This window comes from Sebastes fasciatus, chromosome 23 (genome assembly GCF_043250625.1).
Source record: "Sebastes fasciatus isolate fSebFas1 chromosome 23, fSebFas1.pri, whole genome shotgun sequence".
Lineage (NCBI taxonomy): Eukaryota > Metazoa > Chordata > Actinopteri > Perciformes > Sebastidae > Sebastes > Sebastes fasciatus.
The window spans coordinates 608,351-631,811 of NC_133817.1; the positions used below are offsets into that span (position 1 = coordinate 608,351).

Below are 23,461 nucleotides of genomic sequence, written 5' to 3' on the forward strand. Positions count from 1 at the left end.
CACATACAGTATGTACATAATGTCCACGTACTTTAACACACTATGCATATCTGCTCTCTGTACATTTCATCCAAACCTACGACGGCGTATTAGGATTAAAAATAATAATGACGGAGCCGGGGGAGGGGGGTAATATTCTGAGAAAAAACTCTGAATTTCCGAGATTAAAGTCATAAATTGAGGAGAAAAGGAGTTTAAACCGGCGGTAACACGGCGTGTTCAGAGCACGTCAGCTGTGCAGAAATAAAAGACGTTGTTTGTCTCTTAGTGAATCTATCTTTATGTCTTTATTTTGCTGTCCTGTCCTGACACATGAACGCACCAAACCCATTCCTTCTACACGTGTAATAAATGAATTAAACTCTGATTCTCACTCTGTAGAATAATATAGCCATGCAACGTGACTAAAGAGGAAAGTGAAGGGTTCGGGAGGTTAACAACGGTTACAGACAAAACACAATCCTTTAAAACACGCTCTCTCTTAACCGCTCCGACTAAAGTCTCAAACATTCTGCTTCTTCTCTATCAAAGAACTTCACTGCACAGCAGATTAAAAACGGGCAATACTCGAGACCCGAACCTCTCCTTAATCTGTAAAGCCTCGTGGATCATTGCCTAAGAGGAAAAGGGAGGAGGGCGAGCCATTAATATATGCATGGAAATGACCTGCGGCACTCCCCATAAAGAGGGGCCAGCAAAGGTCAAATAGCCTCCAAACTGCTCTTGAGTTTAATTAAAAAGACAAAGAAGAGCATAATTTCGGAGAGGACAGGCACAATTACTGCTCGGCGAGAAGGGGAGCCGTGCTCGGGCTCTTTCAGGAGGCCCGTGTTCCCCTTCCCATAAGGCATAGCGCCATCTTCCCATCCCTTTGATGTCAATACAGAGCGTTTATTAGGGCCAGAAAGGTTAATCTGGACGGAGAGAGGATATCAAATGGTTGGGATGAGGAGAGAAATCCACACGAGCTTCCACAGCCCGAGTCCAGTCAGCAGGTAATGGAGTTACCAACATCAACTTCTACAACGTTTGGAAATTAAATGAAAACCTTGAAAAAAAAGAAAACGCTGACACGTTGGCGCCCGTGACCAGAGCGGGGCGCCCGTGACCAGAGCGGGGCGCGGCGGGGCGCGGCGGGCTTCACCCGTTTCAAAAGGCTTGATTTGCTTGAATGAATTTAACGCAATACGAGTCAATATTCATTACAAAGAGGTCTGCCTGGTCAGAGGGGGGGGGGCGGTCACATGATTTACAATATTACAAAGCATCAGGAGATGATGGATGTGTTCAATTGCACAAAGTAACTGACTCAATGAATTTTTCATTACCCTGGTTGATGTGTTTGGGACACTGAATTAGATAAGCCCGCTGATGAAACACTGAGCCGAGGCGGAGCACCGGCCGGCCCTCGGGGGCCTACGGGACCATCTCAGCGGACACACAAACATGATCGGGTCGGGCTGGATCGTACACCGGGCTGTCCGTGGTACGGTTGAGCATGACCTGCACTATAATGACTGAGAGAAGGCTGTGGTCTGTTCGCCTCCAGACAACACGGAGGAAATAAGAGCTCTTCTTCTCATTTCTCCTGGACGACAGTCTGCTTTAAAGGGGAGCTATCTAACTAACTAACAGGATTTATCAACCATTCTTCCCATGTTTTTGTGTCTAACTGACTAATAGGGACAACTATTTGTGAAACTGCTCCAGTATTAAGAGGGATCGCTGTAGACGGCTACAATACGGTGCTATCGGGGCAAGCCGGCACCGTCATGTTCGTCCACTAAAGCCTCGGCCACACCAGGAACGTCAGCAGCGTGGCGGCCGTTACCTGTTTTATATAATCTTGGAGGTTGTCTCATAGTAAACTAGAGAACCTGATGAATCCATCGGTACCAACCATGTCAGACTAGCTGGTCATGAAGGAGGTTAAATAACACTCCAAACTTACACTAAATGTTGGAGAGGATAAACTGTGATGTCCATGTTCAAAGGGGTCCCTTGACCTCTGACCTCCAGATCAGTGAATGTAAATGGGTTCTATGGGTACCCACGAGTCTCCCCTTTACAGACATGCCCACTTTATGATCATCACATGCAGTTTGGGGCAAGTCATAGTCAAGTCAGCACACTGACACACTGACAGCTGTTGTTGCCTGTTGGGCTGCAGTTTGCCATGTTCTGATGTGAGCATATTGTTTTATGCTGAATGCAGTACCGATCTCTGAGCTCATCTGAACCATCAGTTTCTCGAATCCCTGCAGCAGCTTCAGGACAACATCTCACTTCCCTTCAAATCCCCCAAAAAACAAACAGGAGGAAAAGTAATGCAACAGTTTTGGGCCTTTATACGCCGAGGCATGAGGAATAGGGAGGAATTATCCCCGTTCTATTCCTCGGCACAGATCAGATCAAATCATAACACGGACCGCTCCGTGACCTTTGACCCCGCCGAAAGCAATTTCATTTGGAGAGAGACGGAGGGGTTGAATTGTGCCGAGGATGTTGAAGCGGGATTTGTGATGCATGCAAACTGTGAGCGAGGCCTAAAGGAACCTCATGAAAAGGTTAGAGGGAGGAAATTGCAGTCACACATTTGCCTGTGTTAAAGAGGAATCTAAAAGAAACGGGAACATGTGGGAGTCAGATATATATACTGCAGGAATCGTGCTGTAAAGCAATTTCAGGGTGCGAAATACTGTCCTGCTTTGAACTGTGTTTACTCATAACCAACATTTAGACCTTAATCACACCACTGTACTCTCACTGTTATGTTAGACCTTAATCACACCACTGTACTCTCACTGTTATGTTAGACCTTAATCACACCGCTGTACTCTCACTGTTATGTTAGACCTTAATCACACCACTGTACTCTCACTGTCCTCTCACTGTTATGTTAGACCTTAATCACACCGCTGTACTCTCACTGTTATGTTAGACCTTAATCACACCACTGTCCTCTCACTGTCCTCTCACTGTTATGTTAGACCTTAATCACACCACTGTACTCTCACTGTTATGTTAGACCTTAATCACACCACTGTCCTCTCACTGTTATGTTAGACCTTAATCACACCGCTGTACTCTCACTGTTATGTTAGACCTTAATCACACCACTGTCCTCTCACTGTTATGTTAGACCTTAATCACACCACTGTACTCTCACTGTTATGTTAGACCTTAATCACACCACTGTACTCTCACTGTACTCTCACTGTCCTCTCACTGTTATGTTAGACCTTAATCACACCACTGTCCTCTCACTGTACTCTCACTGTTATGTTAGACCTTAATCACACCGCTGTACTCTCACTGTTATGTTAGACCTTAATCACACCACTGTCCTCTCACTGTTATGTTAGACCTTAATCACACCACTGTACTCTCACTGTTATGTTAAACCTTAATCACACCACTGTACTCTCACTGTTATGTTAGACCTTAATCACACCACTGTCCTCTCACTGTTATGTTAGACCTTAATCACACCACTGTACTCTCACTGTTATGTTAAACCTTAATCACACCACTGTACTCTCACTGTTATGTTAGACCTTAATCACACCACTGTCCTCTCACTGTTATGTTAGACCTTAATCACACCACTGTACTCTCACTGTTATGTTAGACCTTAATCACACCACTGTCCTCTCACTGTTATGTTAGACCTTAATCACACCACTGTACTCTCACTGTTATGTTAGACCTTAATCACACCACTGTACTCTCACTGTCCTCTCACTGTTATGTTAGACCTTAATCACACCACTGTCCTCTCACTGTTATGTTAGACCTTAATCACACCACTGTACTCTCACTGTTATGTTAGACCTTAATCACACCGCTGTCCTCTCACTGTTATGTTAGACCTTAATCACACCGCTGTACTCTCACTGTTATGTTAGACCTTAATCACACCACTGTCCTCTCACTGTTATGTTAGACCTTAATCACACCGCTGTACTCTCACTGTTATGTTAGACCTTAATCACACCGCTGTACTCTCACTGTTATGTTAGACCTTAATCACACCACTGTCCTCTCACTGTTATGTTAGACCTTAATCACACCGCTGTACTCTCACTGTTATGTTAGACCTTAATCACACCACTGTCCTCTCACTGTTATGTTAGACCTTAATCACACCACTGTCCTCTCACTGTTATGTTAGACCTTAATCACACCGCTGTACTCTCACTGTTATGTTAGACCTTAATCACACCACTGTACTCTCACTGTTATGTTAGACCTTAATCACACCGCTGTACTCTCACTGTTATGTTAGACCTTAATCACACCACTGTCCTCTCACTGTCCTCTCACTGTTATGTTAGACCTTAATCACACCACTGTCCTCTCACTGTCCTCTCACTGTTATGTTAGACCTTAATCACACCACTGTCCTCTCACTGTACTCTCACTGTTATGTTAGACCTTAATCACACCGCTGTACTCTCACTGTTATGTTAGACCTTAATCACACCACTGTACTCTCACTGTACTCTCACTGTTATGTTAGACCTTAATCACACCACTGTCCTCTCACTGTTATGTTAGACCTTAATCACACCACTGTCCTCTCACTGTTGTGGCTAGAACCCTCCCCGATGAGTTCCACTAACTAGAGATGTCCCATCATTTGACTGCTGATTAGCATTTCTCCTCATCTCTGCCCCCCCCCCCCCCCCCCGCGCTCACAAGCCATTTGAATTTAACGCCGCCGTCAGAAGTTTAACGACGAAGCGTTGTGAGCAGAGAAAGAGAGACGTTGGGGGGGGGGGGTGAAAGTTATAGCCCCGACCTATTCATATTGTAATACCTGCAGCTCTCTGGTAAAGGTATGCTTAAAAGCGCCAGGTGGTGACATCTTAATTTTTCACGGCCCGAGAAATGTGTCTGCGCGGCTCCCCCCCCCCACCATGCATTATTCCTGCTTTAAGCAGCGCGTCTCCTCAGGGGGAAGGGGGGGGTATTGTTTTACAACACACCCAGCTGCGGCCTACTTGCCTCGCCCGCGGTTCTTTTCAAGGAGTTGTCTTGGGTGACCCCTCTCTCTGGCAGTTATTAATAATAACACGTGCCGGGGAATAGTTCACCTTGTAGCGCTGAGGCCGCCTCGCTGCTGCTGCCTCGCTGCTGCTGCGTGAATGTCTCGCCTCATACAGAGGAGTCTCCAGGGGAGGGTGTGTGTGTGTGTGTGTGTGTGTGTGTGTGTGTGTGAAAGCTATAGGAAGCCAGCGCGAGAAACACACAAAAGACATCAAACAAAAGTTTCCCCCATTGTATGTAATTAGAATCAGGTAATCATCTATGGCCCCTCTAAAGTGATGGAGAGCCTGATTAGCAGCATCAAAGGAGGCCAAGAGGGCCGAGACTGAAGAGGGAGATGGAGACGTGCACTGTGTGTGTGTTTGAGGAAGATGAAGGAATAAGAAGGTAAAGTGGCGAGGCTGACAGACCCGAGTGCTGCATTCTCCACCTTTAAGTCCCATTAAGAGCTGGAGCAGGAGAGGCCCTTTCTGCATGCTGAGTGCTCTATTGTAATAACAAGCAGCGGAGACAGGATTCAATCTGGGGTCTGAATGAACCCACGCATTCCAGGCAAATTCTCCCCTCAAGTGCTCAAGTGGTTCACAAAAAAAAAAATTGAAGGCTGCTTCTTTTTCTGAGGCCTCAAAAAAATGATTCTGTCCTGAGAGGGAATGTTTGGAGGAACGTCTGAACGCCAGCTTTCAAACTTCACCTTCTGTTTGTTCCCATTCAACCGACTTCAATAACAATCATTTGAGAAATCAAATAAGTGGATGAGCTGAAGCCCGTTCGGTCCGTCACTACCTGACTGACTTGACTTTTAGATTTAAACTGCAGTTAACGGAGCGCCGTCTCACCAAAGGAAAACTAAAATGTGGCACGAGGCACAAGGACAGAGTTAGTAATGATGGTGGCATTCACTGACACAGCAGGCTCTGTAACCTTTTACAGAACCACATCCTTCACTAAAACAAACCCTCCCTGTTCTCCTCTAAAGGAACAAAACAAAAATCAATTACAGCCGAGCTGCAGACAAAATGTTATCTGTGATGTCCCACACTGGATGAAGTTGACTATTACATTACACATCCAGATAAACACATTAGACTGTTGCTTTCTCATAATCTTATATCAGTAACTGGTTAGCTAGTTCTTAAATCAAGGTGCAACATCAAGTCCAGTCCAGTTTAGTCATTTGCAATGTTCCACACTGTCCCAACTCGCACAGCAGCTTCAAACTGAAGCTCTACGTACCGCTCTACGTACCGCTCTACGTCGCTGTTGGACGTGTCATTGACATGCATCCACCGTCTTCTCAAAGTCAACTTCTGTGTTCACAGGAAACCACTTGGTTTGCTTTAGGAGAAGATGGTGGGTTGGGTTAAAAGAAGTGTGTTTGTCATGCAGTTAAGTACGTTACGTTACACACTAAGGATGAGTCATGATTTACCATTTTTCAAACAGTCGTTAAGTTATAAAAAAAAAAAAATACTTTATGCAACTATACGTCCCATCTTAATATATATATGTCCCTTGTATTAACCGTTGCAGGCATGTTTCTGTTTTGACAGAATAAAGTTATCATTGTGTGTCACTTCTTGCTACTGTCAGTAAGTTTAGCCAGCATGGCGTTCACCAGTGACCCTGCTGCCAGACAGAACGCTGATACGTTGTTTGTAATATGTAGACATGGCAGCTGCACGGTGGTTAGGGAACTATGGTGTGTTTAAGGTTAGGCAATAAAAGAACTGGTTACAGGTGACGGTCTCCTGCATAACATTAAAGTGGGACACGCTGCTCATCCCTCGCTGCATAATCATCCAATATGAACATTACTCCTATAGGGGCAAGCTATACATGGGAAGTATTAAACTGTAACAGAAGAAATGGTCAGCAGTGATGTGAAACGTTGACTAAAAGGTATACAACACTATGTATGTCTCTACCCTCACAGCTCTGGTGTCATTGACCAGCGGCCCGGCTGAGGATGTCCTCGTGCCCTTCACTGTTAGTTGGGAGAACAGCTGAACATCTGCGCTAGTCATTAGAGGAAGAGGAGCTGGCCTGAATCTTTCAGCCTGCAGAGAATCAGGGAGGAGAGCGCTGATGACAAACTACACCCGGCTTCCTGCAAATCTCCCAGGAGCACGGCCGTCGTCAGGCGAGCGGGATGTTGTGCAGTGGCTACACTCTGATATCACGGCTCTTTGTGGATCGCTGTGCCATCCATCCTCGCCGTAACAATGAGTGATCTAGCCGGGAGTCCGGTCGGCTCGGTGGGATGTTTGTGTGTAATCTGGGTAGAAATAAAGCTGCATCTTTAGCCTGATATTCACGCTGAACGGACATTTAATTACCACTCCATTACTCAGGCTGACACCGACTACTCTTCTGCTGCTTTCTCTCTCTTTAGTGGGGGGGGGGATTTTATTTTTCATAACCATAATAAGTGATGTGTCCCGCTGCGCTTACATCATTATCAGTGAAGCTACATTAGCCAGTTAGAAACACTCATTCCTGGAGGCCTAACAGGAGCCTGAATAAAAGCTTTTAGTCATTCTTAGTTGTCAGTTTGGATTCATGTCAGTTACACAAGGCTCTAATAATGATACGGCCCGTCCACAGGCTCACTATGTTCTGATACAGGCCCGTCCACATGCTCACTATGTTCTGATACAGGCCCGTCCACATGCTCAGTATGTTCTGATACGGCCCGTCCACATGCTCACTATGTTCTGATACAGGCCCGTCCACATGCTCACTATGTTCTGATACAGGCCCGTCCACATGCTCAGTATGTTCTGATACAGGCCCGTCCACAGGCTCACTATGTTCTGATACGGCCCGTCCACAGGCTCACTATGTTCTGATACAGGCCCGTCCACATGCTCACTATGTTCTGATACGGCCCGTCCACATGCTCAGTATGTTCTGATACAGGCCCGTCCACATGCTCACTATGTTCTGATACAGGCCTGTCCACATGCTCAGTATGTTCTGATACAGGCCCGTCCACATGCTCACTATGTTCTGATACGGCCCGTCCACATGCTCACTATGTTCTGATACAGGCCCGTCCACATGCTCAGTATGTTCTGATACAGGCCCGTCCACATGCTCAGTATGTTCTGATACGGCCCGTCCACATGCTCAGTATGTTCTGATACAGGCCCGTCCACATGCTCAGTATGTTCTGATACAGGCCCGTCCACATGCTCACTATGTTCTGAAAGGTTACAGGTAACTCTATGACCAACACACTCTCACTGCCAACTCCTCAAAGACCCACGCCTGGTCAGCGGGCCTACGCTTCAAACTGTGACGCTCTAGAGCCAACTTCCTGTATCCTGCAACTCCGGCTCTGCCTCTTAAGGTGGGCTGTTAAGGTGGACCAGCGAGCCACTTTTTGATTAATTATTCATATTTCTTTTAACCGTTTCAACCGATAGCATTAATCGGTTAAAATCCTTAATGTAGGTTAACGGTTAAACGGTTAATTATTAACATTCCTAACAAGCTCACAGAAATAAGACTTAGCAGTCAACTTCACACTAAACTATTTGTGCCTCAGCTTCAATCTGAACGCACACACGAAGAAATAAAGGTAAATATTAAAATATGAAGTGACACGTGCACGTTAAAGACCCTGTCTGACACGTGCACGTTAAAGACCCTGTATGATTAAGAGCTGTGGCGGAGGACACGGAGGAGGAACTGTATGGATTCAGAATCTGGTCTTGAACTCTTCATTTGAGCGTCTGAGCTAAGGAAACTCTATTTTGTAGTAATCACACACCGAACAGTGTTTTTTATATTAAAGGTGTGACACGTGTTCATAAGGAAGAAAGTATCTAAATGAGATTTGTGAAAAGAATAGATGAGTTAGAGACAGGCTGAGTTAGAGACAGGCTGAGTCGTTCCTCCTCCGTCCCTGCCGGCTCCCCGGAGATAAAGCTTGACTTGATGTCACAGTCACGCCTGACGCCGACATACAAACTGACAAACGCGTCATAAGCAGCCCGATGTGAGATGAAATAAAAAGATACATGTACATTTACATACGTGTTTTTATACACACGGTGTCTGCCGAGTTGATTCTGAAGGAGGAAGAAGCCCTGTGAGTTATTACAGTGCACCATGCTCTACATGTTGGTTATCTCTCGCTGATAGCCAGCTTTCCAAAACGTTAATAAATCCAGCCGTGTTGACGGCTCTGTGAGTTTGCTTGCATTTACAATCTTAGTAAAACCACTGTAGAGGAAAATTGAAGTTGGATTAAAAAAATGAATGAATAGATAGATAAATAAATAAGTGTTCTCCTGGTGCTGTCTTTAAAATGGATGCCTGGAATTTACAGTTTTCCATTAACTGATGCCCAACAGCTTTTTCACGCCTGCACCCGGCCTTGGAGCCGGCGCCGGTGCTCGTGTGTGTGTGTGTGTGTGTGTGCGGTGGCACTCAGCAGGCCGCTGCCGTGCCGCAGTCTTCATTTCCTCAGCGTTTTTTAAACTTAAATGTGTCAGTCTGTCTGCTCTCCTCCCTCCTCTGGGCTTTTCAAACATTATCGCTCTGTACTGGGGAAATCACACATCAGCATAAACAGTGGTGTCGCGCTATTACCGCTATCATCAATGAGGCTCTGCTTTCAAAGGGATCATTTGTTGATAAAATGTTCTCGCCGCGTTCCTCCGTATTCAGAGAGAGCAAAGCACAAATCAAGCTCTAGGAGATAATACCTGTAATTATGTTTGCAGTCGCAGGTTTATGAAGGGATGGCTTGGTTACACACACACACACACACACACACACTCTCTCTACATCATATTTGATCACACAGGGACTCCGCTGCTGAAACTAAGTTTTTTCTCCCGTGTTTGTTTTTTTCCTCCCCTCAGTTGTTTGTGCATGTGTTGCGATAAAGGATTATTATTTCTCTGCTGGTGGGATCACATCGCTCATGGTTGTAGACCCCTGAAGAATTCTATTAACCCTGGTTATGTCAGGCCTAATAACATGCCACCCTGCTAAGCAGAAAGGGATTGACTTGGAGAAGGCGGGTGTGTGTGTGTGTGTGTGTGTGTGTGTGTGTGTGTGGGGGGGGGTATAATGAAGGCCAAAATAATTTACCGTTGAAGCCAATGGAATATAAAAATGGACTAAATGTGTAGTCATCCTTATTTTTTCCTCTCCTGTCGCTAACCTGGGCTGACAGACTGAGATAAACATAAGTAGAAATCATATATTTGAGGTTGCTTTTTGAGGTAAGGGGAGCGTGTGTGTGTGTGTGTGTGTGTGTGTGTGTGTGTGTGTGAAATCGTATTGCTTTGTGATGCTGCAGCCATTGATTGCCTCGGTGATGGAGCCTGGCTTTCTTTGTTGCGCTGCAGATCAGATGTGGAGTACTGCGGTTTTGCTATATTTGCCATTCATTAGCCAGCAGTGAGGAGATGTCAGGGCGCATTCGCGGGCAGGCCACTCGCGTGATAGCGAGCGTCAAATCAATTCAGTCACCTTGAACTTTGAAGATGAAAGAATAACATGTTGGAATTGGTCTTCCTCTTAGCCTGCACGCCTGTTCGGAGAACGCCCGGCCCGGCCCGGCCCGGCCCCGCCGCCGCTGCTGCTGAATGCATCGGTGTTGGGAAAACAATGTCCACATCAACTGATTCACTGATGACATTTACAGCTTTTTTGTTGTGACGCTCTGCTGCTGCTGCTCAGTGGATTCTGTCCAGAGGGCCTGGTGCTCAGCTGGAGGTGTGGATATATTTACATGAGGCGTCACACTAAAAGCCTCGGACACACCGGGAACGTCAGGAACGTCAGCAGCGCGTTGTGGCTGCGTTGTGTGTTGTTTGCTATTTGTCTCTATCTGTAGAATATGTTACGGAGATGAAAAAAAGTAAACATATATTTTTTAAATCAACACTTCCTGCTTTTATTTCAAAATAAAAGCCCTAATGCATTTTTTTTCAGTGGACAGAATTCCTTCATTTGTTAACACAAGGCTTTTATTCTGAAATATGTGCCGGACAGTGTTGTAGAATATGCAGTGACTTGCAGAGCTCCATGAATGAATATAGTACGGGGTTTTAATTGTGAATTATTAATATTATTTACAAATTACCACACGTATCTGAACCTTTCTCTGTTTAAAATAAATATAAATTACATTTATTGTGAAATGAAAACTCTATGTAGAAAGAAAGGGCTGACAGCAGCAGAAAGGCAGCTGGCGTGAACACCCGACGTGTGAATCACGCAACCGCCACGCGACGTTGATGCTGGCGGTCTGGCCTGGGCGAAAGGGCTTTACACACCGGGGGGCATGACAAATATACCACACGAATTATCGCATATCATATGTCTAGGACTTTTATTGTGAAAGGTAAGAAGGGAAGGAGTGGATCTAGTCTGCGCTGCCTTTGTCAAGGTTTAAAGGAGTAATAAAGTTTGCCGTCTTGGTTCGGACTACGGAGCCTGTGTTGTTGTTTCATAAATATACTGGAGGTGCAACTCAAACCGCTCAACTCGCTGTGTAAAGACCCAAACCAACACCGCATTAGTCCGTCTCTCAACAAGCCCATTCGTTCCTAATAAAGACAGAAATCTTTAAAAACTGTTTTTAAAAAAAGATCAGTCATTTCATTAAACAGCTGGTCACTGTAGTTTTTAGCAAATGTTACTCAAACCGGAAGACGTGCATTGTTGGGGACTATCTTCAGTGGCGGATTAATACACATTTGAGACAGCAGGACGGTGGATGTGTGATTGAGTCACAATAAACTACAGTGTGTGTGTTCGTGGTGATGAAGGAACATGTCACCCAGTGAACGGGTCACTGGGTGGAGGTAAATATCTGGTCTGTGTACGTCTGTGACGTAGAACAAAAAGAGAGCTGCTTCCCTCCTTCACTGTTTACTGAGACGTTTCACCTTAAACTGAACACATTAAACACCGGCTGCTTCTTCTGTACTGTAGAAGCCAACAAGCCATGTAAAGACATTTTAAAGTTGCCACCTTGATGTTTGGCTTTGTGGAAACCACAGACTGTATATAACAAGTCAACGTAGTTACCATGACGACACCCGTTGGTTTGTGGACCACGGGTTTTGAAGCCGTCACCATGTTGTTTTTTTAAAGTGACACTAGAGGGCGGAGCGAAGTACAACCCAACCAGGCGACCAGAAAAGCTTATAATTAACTTTGATGAAATGAAAACACGCTGTGAAAGGGTTAAAGATATAAGACGAAAACACAGACAACGACCTGTCAATCAGCAGGTAGCCCCGCCCTAAAGCATCCCCTGCTTTATGGTCTGTCCGACTCTAAATAGGATCATAATTTACTAAATGAACATCATGCTGTATTGAAGAAGACTTGAAACATAAACTCACGTTTACAATGTTTACTGAGGTCATAAATCCAGTTTTCTCAGAGACTTCTATAGAACCAGAGGAGTCGCCCCCTGCTGGCTGCTAGACAGGATGCAGGTTTAAAGCTCTTTATAGCATCGGCTTCACCTCTCAGACCTGGAGGTTTCCTCCTGGTGGAAACTGAGCAACTATAAAGACAATCTGCAACACGTATATATATATCTGCAACACGACTGCAGCACAACAACAGAAGAAAAAGAGAGAGAGGTTGTCTTCTACTGACTCTCCTCCACATAATTACTATACCAACGCTATCCAAAACCTTTACACCAACTATTCAACAACGCTTCAAACAGACGGATTGTCTCAGTGACCTCTGACCTCTCACCTAATATGTTTTTTGACACTTTATCAAGCAGCAGTTTGCAGCTCAGTGTTTAGCTCAACATGTGGAGGGCGAGCAGGTATCAAACCATCAACCTGAGCTCCAGCTGGCTGCTGCATCACCTCACTGGTTCCACTCATGTTCTTCTATGTGGAAAATGTAAGAGGTGCATTGATGGAAACATATAACTTTACTTAATAATATTAATAATAATAATAATAAACAGTGTGTTGCATGGTGTTTTCCACCGGCGCCTGGCTGCACATGGAGCCGGTGTGAGTGTTCAGGCCGAGTCAGTGAGTCTGACTGAGGCTTGATAATCCAGCAGTGAGGCTCAAAACCTTTTGGTTCAATTCTCCGGCACAGAAAGCTTCTCCTCTCTGAGCAGGTTAGTCTACACACACACACACACACACACACACTCTCAAACACACACACACACTCTCAAACACACACACACACACACACACACACACACACACACACACACACACACACACACACACACTGATAAAATGCTGTTTTTTTCTTTTTACATTATGTATAAATGTCCTGTAATTTATATTTTTTGTAATTTATATTTTTGTCATAAATCTCACACATTGGGTACAAAGAATGCCAAAATATTTACTTTTTTTTTTTAAAATCTGAAATGCTGATCAGTGTCTGTAGAAATCTCTCCATGTGACCTCCATAAACTACACATTCCTTATGTAAAGAACTTTAAAGACAGCGGCTGGTCTCAGTACGACCACAATAACACTGACGGCTCTTATATATATATATATATATATATATATATATATATACACATATATACATATATATATATATATCTTTACCAGTCATGCTAAAAAAAAATAATAAACAATAAATAACAATAAATAATCTGTGGATGAGGATTCCTTTGATGACTTTTGAGAAATGATTCATATTGGAAATAATTTCACCTCATATTCAAATTGTTTTTAAAAGGCTCAGTTAATACATTGTGACCATATATATATATAAATATATATATATATATATATACTATATATTTCTGTGAATTAAAAACATTCTATTCCAGAGAATAAACAGGAAGTGAAGTTTAGTTTTAGTTGGTTTTCAGAGTATGTTTGCTAGTTTTAGTTTAGTTTTTATACATTTAGTTTTAGTTTAGTTTTGTAGTTACATTACATACTGTACATACTGCATGATGTTTCATGTTCAATCTCTGCGTTATTTTAGTGAAGCGTTACGGCACAGCGTCATCTCTCGGAGCTGACAGGAATAATACAAAAAATAAATAAATACTAATTAATTTGCGTCTATTTTTATTTAATTTTTTACCCGGGCAATATTGAGTTTTTCTTAGTTTACTAACAATATTTTTCACTGCTTATTTTCATATGAGTTTCCTATAATAACCCTGACTATATGAATTGATCCTATCAGTGTTCCGCCCCCACCGTACGTCAGGCTGGAACCGATTGGTGCATCTCTCTGTCAATCAAGATATCCACAGTGCTGTTCCTCATCCTGATTGGCTGTAAAGAGTTTATTGTTATTGCTGGCGTAAATTGAAATAGTTATTTATTGGTTGTGATGCTTTTGAGAATAATTAACATTCTCCAGCCTCATAATATCAGAAAGGTTGGTGGCGTGGTGACTGAAGGAAAAGCTACTCAGAATAAATCTATTATTTTTCATCCGTGTTATTTGTGACTTCTGATGATATTTTAAGATCATAGTTTCTGTCAGTTTCACTAAACTCAACATGTATAATCCACTAAAAATCTGGATTGCAACTATTCACAGCAAATGTTTCTTCATGTGGCTACCTTGAATACACACAAGGCCGTGACGACGGCGTCTGGAGCTCAACTGAGATGTCGGATAAATAGAAACAATACCAACATGTAAATGATGGAAACGGGGTCACGTGAGACTCCTGAGACGGTTACATTGATGTTTGCTGAATAAAAACACATTACTGAAAATAAAACAACAAATGTAACTAATTAAAAAGTGGAAATGCCATCCCATAATATCCCATAATATACCATCATTTACACATTTGCAGCGGTCTGATTGCTGGGTGGTCGAGACACATTTTGAGGCCTTAAAACAAGATCACAGGCCGGAATAAAACGTCTCTGTGCTCCATTCCACCGAATACACCTAACTGTGTGTAAATGACTCTGACGGCCTCGTGCACACTGGGACCAGGCGTGTGTGTGTGTGTGTGTTTTGTCGTCTTTCTTACCGTAGGTAGTCTCTCCGGCACAGGATGAGGTTGGCTTTGGTGTAGAGCGTGGAGCCCACCTCGCCCAGCCTGCAGTCACAGCAGGCACACTTGAGGCAGTCCTCGTGCCAGTACTTATCGAGGGCCTTCAGCAGGTAGCGGTCCTTGATCTTCCGGTTGCAGCCGGCACAGCCTTTTGGCTTGGTGTCCGGCTGGACGGAGAGCATTTGTATACCTGGGAGAAGCAGAGAGAGAGGGAGAGAGAGAGGCTTCAAACAACTCATCCAACAGCAGCCGACTGAGGAGGAAGGCAGACGCTTCCTCACGGTGACACAGAGAGAAAAGAAAAGACAAGATGAAGCTAAAATGATCGAGTACGGAGAACACGTATGACATTTATAAAAAAGGTTTAGTTGATGAGGAAAGTGGAATACAGTTCCTGACGTGCTCTCATTGTGCTCGTCCATCTTTAAGCAGCAGACGAGGTCTGAGTACTATATTTATGTATTTAACACTAATTTTAAATAACACTAAAATTAAATAAGACACAAGTGAAAATGAGTATTTGTCGACTATATCATTGCTATATTTTGCATTTATCAAAAACACAGATTTTAACCAGTAATTAGGAGTTATCTAGTGGATGTAGGCGACTGACATTTAACACGTTAACAGTGAAAATTAATTTAGTGTTTTTTTGTCGCGTGTATAAAAACACTGATTCAAATCTTAAAGTGTGTGTCAAAACCATGAAGGTCTGCAGACTACACAGAGATTAACTCAACCAAATGACTCAAAACATCAGTACACAGACTTTGCAGACGTTCCTTTACTGCAAAAAATATAACAAATGTTGTGAGTGAGGAGAGCGTCAGGAAGAGAGCTCAAAAAACATGAAAAAATAATACTTTTTTTCTCAGGTTTGACCGAGTCAGAAGTCCCAGTTTGTCTGCGTCTTAATTCAAAAGTCCAGCAAACTGACGGGAAAATAAAAGTTACAAATAAAATCCTATAAATTAAGTGCAGCACCAAAAAAATAAAGCGCATGCAGAATGCATACGTGAAATCATTTAATTTTTTTGGTGTGCTGTTGGAAGTATTTTCCCACAATGCACTGCACAAAGGCGCCAGAGTTACAGTGTGTAGTCTGCAGTAGATGAGGATCTGGGACGCAGCCCTCAGCAGGCCGGCGGTAAATACAACCAATATATCTGACTCTGAGAACACACACTCCTGTTCAATCAGCTTCAATACAAGGCCATTAACATTAGAGAAATGACAGTAAGGAACACGTCTTTGTTATTAGTGTTATACAGTAGAATGTATAACACTTATTTAACTATAATTTAAAGTATCATTTAAACTATATTTAACAATAATAATAATAATCAGAGAGATTAAAAGGGTTACGTTATAGTAAAATAACAACATCGGACTGGAAGACGGAGACGAAGACGAAGAGGAGTGAAAACTAATGGTTCAGTGTTGTGACACCGACACGCAGCCCACACACACACACACACACACACACACACACACACACACACAAAGACACACACACACACACACACACACACACACAAAGACACAGTTTCACATTTCTTCCAGGACACTTTTTTTTGGGGGTTTAGTTTTTTTCTACATTGACCTCCTCTCTGTGTTTAAAGGGGCGTGGCTCCAGGCGGGGGGGCTTTGCAGCGGCCTGTATTGTTTGTCCTGAGCGGACTGTGGAGAGGCTTTGTTGGCCCATTGGGGAGGCCAGGATGGGGGGGTGGTCGGGGGGGCAATGTGGCTTCGCACCGGGCTGGAATTAGTATTCTCCTTCCATTCCCTGAGGAGAGGCAGGCAGGCACACCCCCCATCCCCTTTGTCCCCCATTCAACACACACACACACACACACACACACATGCTCACACACACACACGCTCACACACACACACACGCGCGCGCTCAGTGTTTCTTAAAGTATACTTTAGTTTTAGTCATTTTAAACAGTCAAACTTCCTTTTTTTATCATTTGAGTTCTACGTGGTTCTACGTGGTTCTACGTGGTTCTACGTGGTTCTCAGTCTGGACTGTTTCCAAGTATAAAAACACACTTTACATGAGTTAGTACATGATTCCTGCTGAGTGTTAGAGGTGCAGGACGCTGCAGCGGTTAATATTAATTTAATTAATGTAAACAGGAAAGTTGAAAGTTGTTCCATCACAGAAACCAACATGTGAGCTGTCATCAGTCTGCATCCACACTAACACACTACACAACACCACATGTTACTGGACCGGATGGACCATCTACCTCCAGCACGCTCAGGCAACATGTCATCTAATGTTGTAAATAAATACATAAATAAATAAAAACACCTTTAAAGTTCAGCAGGAGAAAATGTTGTCAGACTGAGTTTCAGTGAGTTGGAGGAAGACTAGAGCTGAACTGGGTTTAAAGCAACACTATTATAAAACATGTCAGGACACACACAGACGGCTCGTCCTCAGCTGCCACACATTATACACCAAACCAAAGGAAGAAGAGTTTAGACTCCCTCTTTATCACTGTGCAATCAACTCAGGAGGAGAAGAAGAAGGAGAAGAAGAAGAAGAAGGAGAAGAAGAAGAAGAAGAAGAAGAAGAGGAATTCGACCACTTGGCTCTTCCGCCCGCTGAAGAGCTGAAGGGCTGAACAAAAGCTCCGTGTTTCCATGAAGCAGAGAGAAGAACAGCTGCTCAGAGCTGCTAATCAGATCTGTGTTGTTTCCTCCCTGTTCTACTGTTCTACTCTCAGTGTGGAAGTTGAAGGCTGCTGCTGCTGAGTGTCCTCGGACACATGGATCATCCTCCAGAGGAGAGGAGAGGAGGAGAGGATGGAGGAGAGGAGAGGATAGATGAGAGGATAGAGGATGGAGAGGAGGAGAGGAGACAAGGAGGTGATGGAAGAGAGGATAGAGGATGGAGGATGGAGGAGAGGAGACAAGGAGGGGATGGAGGAGAGGAGAGGAGAGGAGAGGATGGAGGAGAGGAGACAAGGAGGGGATGGAGGAGAGGATAGAGGATGGAGGAGAGGATGGAGGAGAGGAGAGGAGACAAGGAGGGGATGGAGGAGAGGATAGAGGATGGAGGAGAGGATGGAGGAGAGGAGAGGAGACAAGGAGGGGATGGAGGAGAGGATAGAGGATGGAGGAGAGGATGGAGGAGAGGAGAGGAGACAAGGAGGGGATGGAGGAGAGGATAGAGGATAGAGGAGAGGATGGAGGAGAGGAGAGGAGGAGGTGATGGAGGAGGAGAGGATGGATGGAGGATGGAGAGAACAGTGTTATATTTCAGTCGCAGCTGTTCTCCACCGAGCTGCTGACATTTCACCCTATCAGTTTAATTACTGTTGCCATGGCAGCGGAGTGCCGGTAAAGGCCAATAACGGATTTAACACACAGAGACTCGATCTGCCGTGATGCTCCTCCGGTGACGAGCAGCAGCTCCGGAGCTCCGGGATCAGCTCCGGGATGTCTCCGGTAGAGGTTATCACCGGAGGATGTCTCCGGTTGGAGCAACAGCCGGTCCGAGCTGCGGGTCCGACGCACGGCAGAGCACGAAACACCAAACACACACACACATGATGAGAAACGAGGAAACGTCTTACCGAAACTTTTCTCCCTTTTCTGCATTTGTTGAACCGCAGAAGCACCGACCGACCGACCGACCGACGACCGACCGACCGAGCAGCAACCGGAGCCGCCTGGTCCGGAGAGCAGAGCAGCTGTCTGCAGGCAGCAGCAGGCAGCGGGGCTTTGTTACCGAGAGAGAGGGACTATCCAGAGAGGAGGCCAGCAGAACAAACAGAACACCGTGCAGCACCGGAGAGACGAGAGGAGGAGCTGCTCGGTTCCGTCCGGTCCGGTCCGGTCCGTCGTCACGCGGCGCGTTGAGAACCGAGAGACGGAGAGATGCGCGACCGGAGAGAAGCAGAGAGCGACTGACTGAGAGACGCTTCCTCTCACTCACACACACACACACACACACACACACACACACACACACACACACACACACACACACACACACACACACACACACACACACACACACACACACACACACACACACACACACACACACACACACACACACACACACACACACACTCTAATCCTGCTGCCTCAGAACAGAACAGAACAGAACAGAACAGCGGCTCCTGCTGCTGCTCATCAGCGCTTTAACGGAGAACTATACAGCACCGGGAGGACCGGGAGTACCAGGAGGAGCACCGGGAGGACCGGGAGGAGCACCGGGAGCCCGGTCCAGTCCGGTACCCAACCGGGTCTGCAGAACTCTCTCACTCAGAGCCCATATCTAGATCCCAGAAGCTTCATGATGAAACTAATTGATTAATTGATTTAATAATGTATTGATATGATGGAGAACATCTAGAGATGGTTCAGTCTCCAGCTTCACTCACCTTCTATCAACTAGTCCAGCAGAACATCAAGTCCAGCAGAGGACCCAGACCAGATCAGACCCAGACCAGACCAGACCAGACCAGACCAGTACCAGACCAGTACCAGATCAGAACCAGATCAGAACCAGATCAGACCACGTCCCTCATGCACAAACAAAGTTCACCAGACTGTCATCTCGCGCCTCCTCTCCTCTCCTCTCCTCTCCTCTCCTCTCCAGGTGGATCCAGAGTCGCGTGCAGCTACAGGTGTGCACGGAGCTGCAGACAGTCAGCAGGTCTTCAGGACTTCAGGACCCCCCCAGTGCATGAGCGAGAGTGTGCACGAGACGGCAGGAAGTCCAGCTTTATTATCTCCAACCCCCCCCCACCCCGCCCCCAGTCCCTCACCGGTGAGACATCACTCCGTGCACCGTGCACGATCCACCATCAGGATCAGGTCTCCACTGAGTTCCCGCCGCTCCTCTAGAGGACGGAGAGCATGCTGCGCGTGCACGCCCCCGGAACGCCCATTTCCCCCCCACACAACGTGGAGCCGCGGGCACGCGCACACGCACGGCGTTCATTATATTCTAGAGTCAGGAACAGGTTAGTCTGCAGGTGCACGCGCATCAGTCGGTTTAAGGTGGACTGGTGCGTTCAGGGACACTCTACTGTTAACAACAAGCTGACTGACGTCTGTCACATCTGGAGAGTTCAGCCACGTGCACGCAGATGAAACAGGACTGCTGTTGATGAGCAGCTCTGATTGATGCACCTTAAAGGTCCCACATTATAACAAAGTGACATTTCCATGTTTTTTCATTATAAAGCAGGTTTAAAGGGACTGTTAGTAAGAATCATAATGTGTTGTTAACAGCTTCACCTGTGTCCGTTAAGTCAACTAAAGTCAGCGTCCTGTTGCTGGCGCTTGTGCTCGCTCTACATAGACATGAAGGAGCATCGCTCAACACAGTGAGGAGACACACGTCAGCTAAAAGCACAGTATCACTCTATATTTCAGCTGCTTGGCAGTAATGTTAGCTGACCAGACCAAGGTCTCTCCATGAATCAATGCTGATCCTAGTGTTGGCTTTTCCCGCCTCGGCCTCCCGACCGCGGCCGGAGGGAACGGGGGAGACGATAACGTTTCTCTCTGCGGAGCCCCGTCACTTCACAAGACACGGGAAACCTCTGTTGGTCTGGAGGAGCTGCAGCAGTTATTTCTGCACAAACGTCCACTGAACATTCACTAGATATTCTCAGAGCTAAACTAACTCTTCTGCAGTGTGGAGTGAGCAGCATGCACGTGAGAGGTGGAGAGAGAGAGAGAAGGAGCGCGGTGTGTGAGTGAAGGCAGGCAGAGGAGCAGAGACTCCAGCCACACGCAAGCGTGCATGGGATCCCGACCCGGTACATTTATACGTGTAAGAAGTTACAAACAGTCCCTTTAAGTTCTATATAAATACTGTGAAAGTATCGAAACGCTTAATCCACAGAGAAACACACACAGCCCGTATTCACAAACTGTGCGTTTGAAACAAGCCGTCAGGATTTCTGTCCATTTGTGATGTCACAAATATACAATATTTAGATCATTACACAGTTTTAAACGTAAACATTCTAAATATGTCCCAGTTTATTTCCTGTTGTATGTGAATGACATCAGCTGACAGGAAGTAAACATGGACCCAGGCTGTTGCCTAGCAACGCAATTCTGTTGCAATTCCATCAAAATGCTCTAAAACGGAGCGTTTCAGACAGAGGGTGAATACAGGTATATTCAGACAGAGGGTGAATACAGGTATATTCAGACCCAGAGGGTGAATACAGGTATATTCAGACAGAGGGTGAATACAGGTATATTCAGACAGAGGGTGAATACAGGTATATTCAGACAGAGGGTGAATACAGGTATATTCAGACAGAGGGTGAATACAGGTATATTCAGACAGAGGGTGAATACAGGTATATTCAGACCCAGAGGGTGAATACAGGTATATTCAGATAGAGGGTGAATACAGGTATATTCAGACAGAGGGTGAATACAGGTATATTCAGATAGAGGGTGAATACAGGTATATTCAGACAGAGGGTGAATACAGGTATATTCAGACCCAGAGGGTGAATACAGGTATATTCAGACAGAGGGTGAATACAGGTATATTCAGACAGAGGGTGAATACAGGTATATTCAGACCCAGAGGGTGAATACAGGTATATTCAGATAGAGGGTGAATACAGGTATATTCAGACAGAGGGTGAATACAGGTATATTCAGACCCAGAGGGTGAATACAGGTATATTCAGACCCAGAGGGTGAATACAGGTATATTCAGACAGAGGGTGAATACAGGTATATTCAGACAGAGGGTGAATACAGGTATATTCAGACCCAGAGGGTGAATACAGGTATATTCAGACAGAGGGTGAATACAGGTATATTCAGACAGAGGGTGAATACAGGTATATTCAGACAGAGGGTGAATACAGGTATATTCAGACAGAGGGTGAATACAGGTATATTCAGACAGAGGGTGAATACAGGTATATTCAGACCCAGAGGGTGAATACAGGTATATTCAGATAGAGGGTGAATACAGGTATATTCAGACAGAGGGTGAATACAGGTATATTCAGATAGAGGGTGAATACAGGTATATTCAGACAGAGGGTGAATACAGGTATATTCAGACCCAGAGGGTGAATACAGGTATATTCAGACAGAGGGTGAATACAGGTATATTCAGACAGAGGGTGAATACAGGTATATTCAGACCCAGAGGGTGAATACAGGTATATTCAGATAGAGGGTGAATACAGGTATATTCAGACAGAGGGTGAATACAGGTATATTCAGACAGAGGGTGAATACAGGTATATTCAGACAGAGGGTGAATACAGGTATATTCAGACCCAGAGGGTGAATACAGGTATATTCAGATAGAGGGTGAATACAGGTATATTCAGACAGAGGGTGAATACAGGTATATTCAGATAGAGGGTGAATACAGGTATATTCAGATAGAGGGTGAATACAGGTATATTCAGACCCAGAGGGTGAATACAGGTATATTCAGACAGAGGGTGAATACAGGTATATTCAGACAGAGGGTGAATACAGGTATATTCAGACCCAGAGGGTGAATACAGGTATATTCAGATAGAGGGTGAATACAGGTATATTCAGACAGAGGGTGAATACAGGTATATTCAGACAGAGGGTGAATACAGGTATATTCAGACAGAGGGTGAATACAGGTATATTCAGATAGAGGGTGAATACAGGTATATTCAGACCCAGAGGGTGAATACAGGTATATTCAGACCCAGAGGGTGAATACAGGTATATTCAGACCCAGAGGGTGAATACAGGTATATTCAGACCCAGAGGGTGAATACAGGTATATTCAGACAGAGGGTGAATACAGGTATATTCAGATAGAGGGTGAATACAGGTATATTCAGACAGAGGGTGAATACAGGTATATTCAGATAGAGGGTGAATACAGGTATATTCAGACAGAGGGTGAATACAGGTATATTCAGATAGAGGGTGAATACAGGTATATTCAGACCCAGAGGGTGAATACAGGTATATTCAGACAGAGGGTGAATACAGGTATATTCAGATAGAGGGTGAATACAGGTATATTCAGACAGAGGGTGAATACAGGTATATTCAGATAGAGGGTGAATACAGGTATATTCAGACAGAGGGTGAATACAGGTATATTCAGATAGAGGGTGAATACAGGTATATTCAGACCCAGAGGGTGAATACAGGTATATTCAGACAGAGGGTGAATACAGGTATATTCAGATAGAGGGTGAATACAGGTATATTCAGACCCAGAGGGTGAATACAGGTATATTCAGACAGAGGGTGAATACAGGTATATTCAGACAGAGGGTGAATACAGGTATATTCAGACCCAGAGGGTGAATACAGGTATATTCAGACGGAGGGTGAATACAGGTATATTCAGACAGAGGGTGAATACAGGTATAT

At 44.8% G+C, this 23,461-nt stretch overlaps 1 protein-coding gene across 3 annotated transcripts in view; it reads right to left on the bottom strand.

The window, feature by feature from the left end:
- Positions 1-23,461, bottom strand: part of lmo3 (LIM domain only 3) — a 55,796-nt gene that overhangs the window by 29,689 nt on the left and 2,646 nt on the right. Inside the window, exons 1-2 of one of the 3 annotated variants that reach the window (XM_074625680.1) lie at positions 19,474-19,813; positions 15,044-15,257 (exon numbers count right to left, since the gene is read on the bottom strand). In XM_074625680.1, coding sequence (XP_074481781.1) covers positions 15,044-15,249 — 206 coding nt within the window. In that variant the 5' untranslated portion in view covers positions 15,250-15,257; positions 19,474-19,813. Of the gene's footprint in view, positions 1-15,043; positions 15,258-18,657; positions 19,443-19,473; positions 19,814-23,461 lie in introns of those variants that run through there. The other 2 variants (XM_074625677.1, XM_074625679.1) reach the window with 2 other exon arrangements.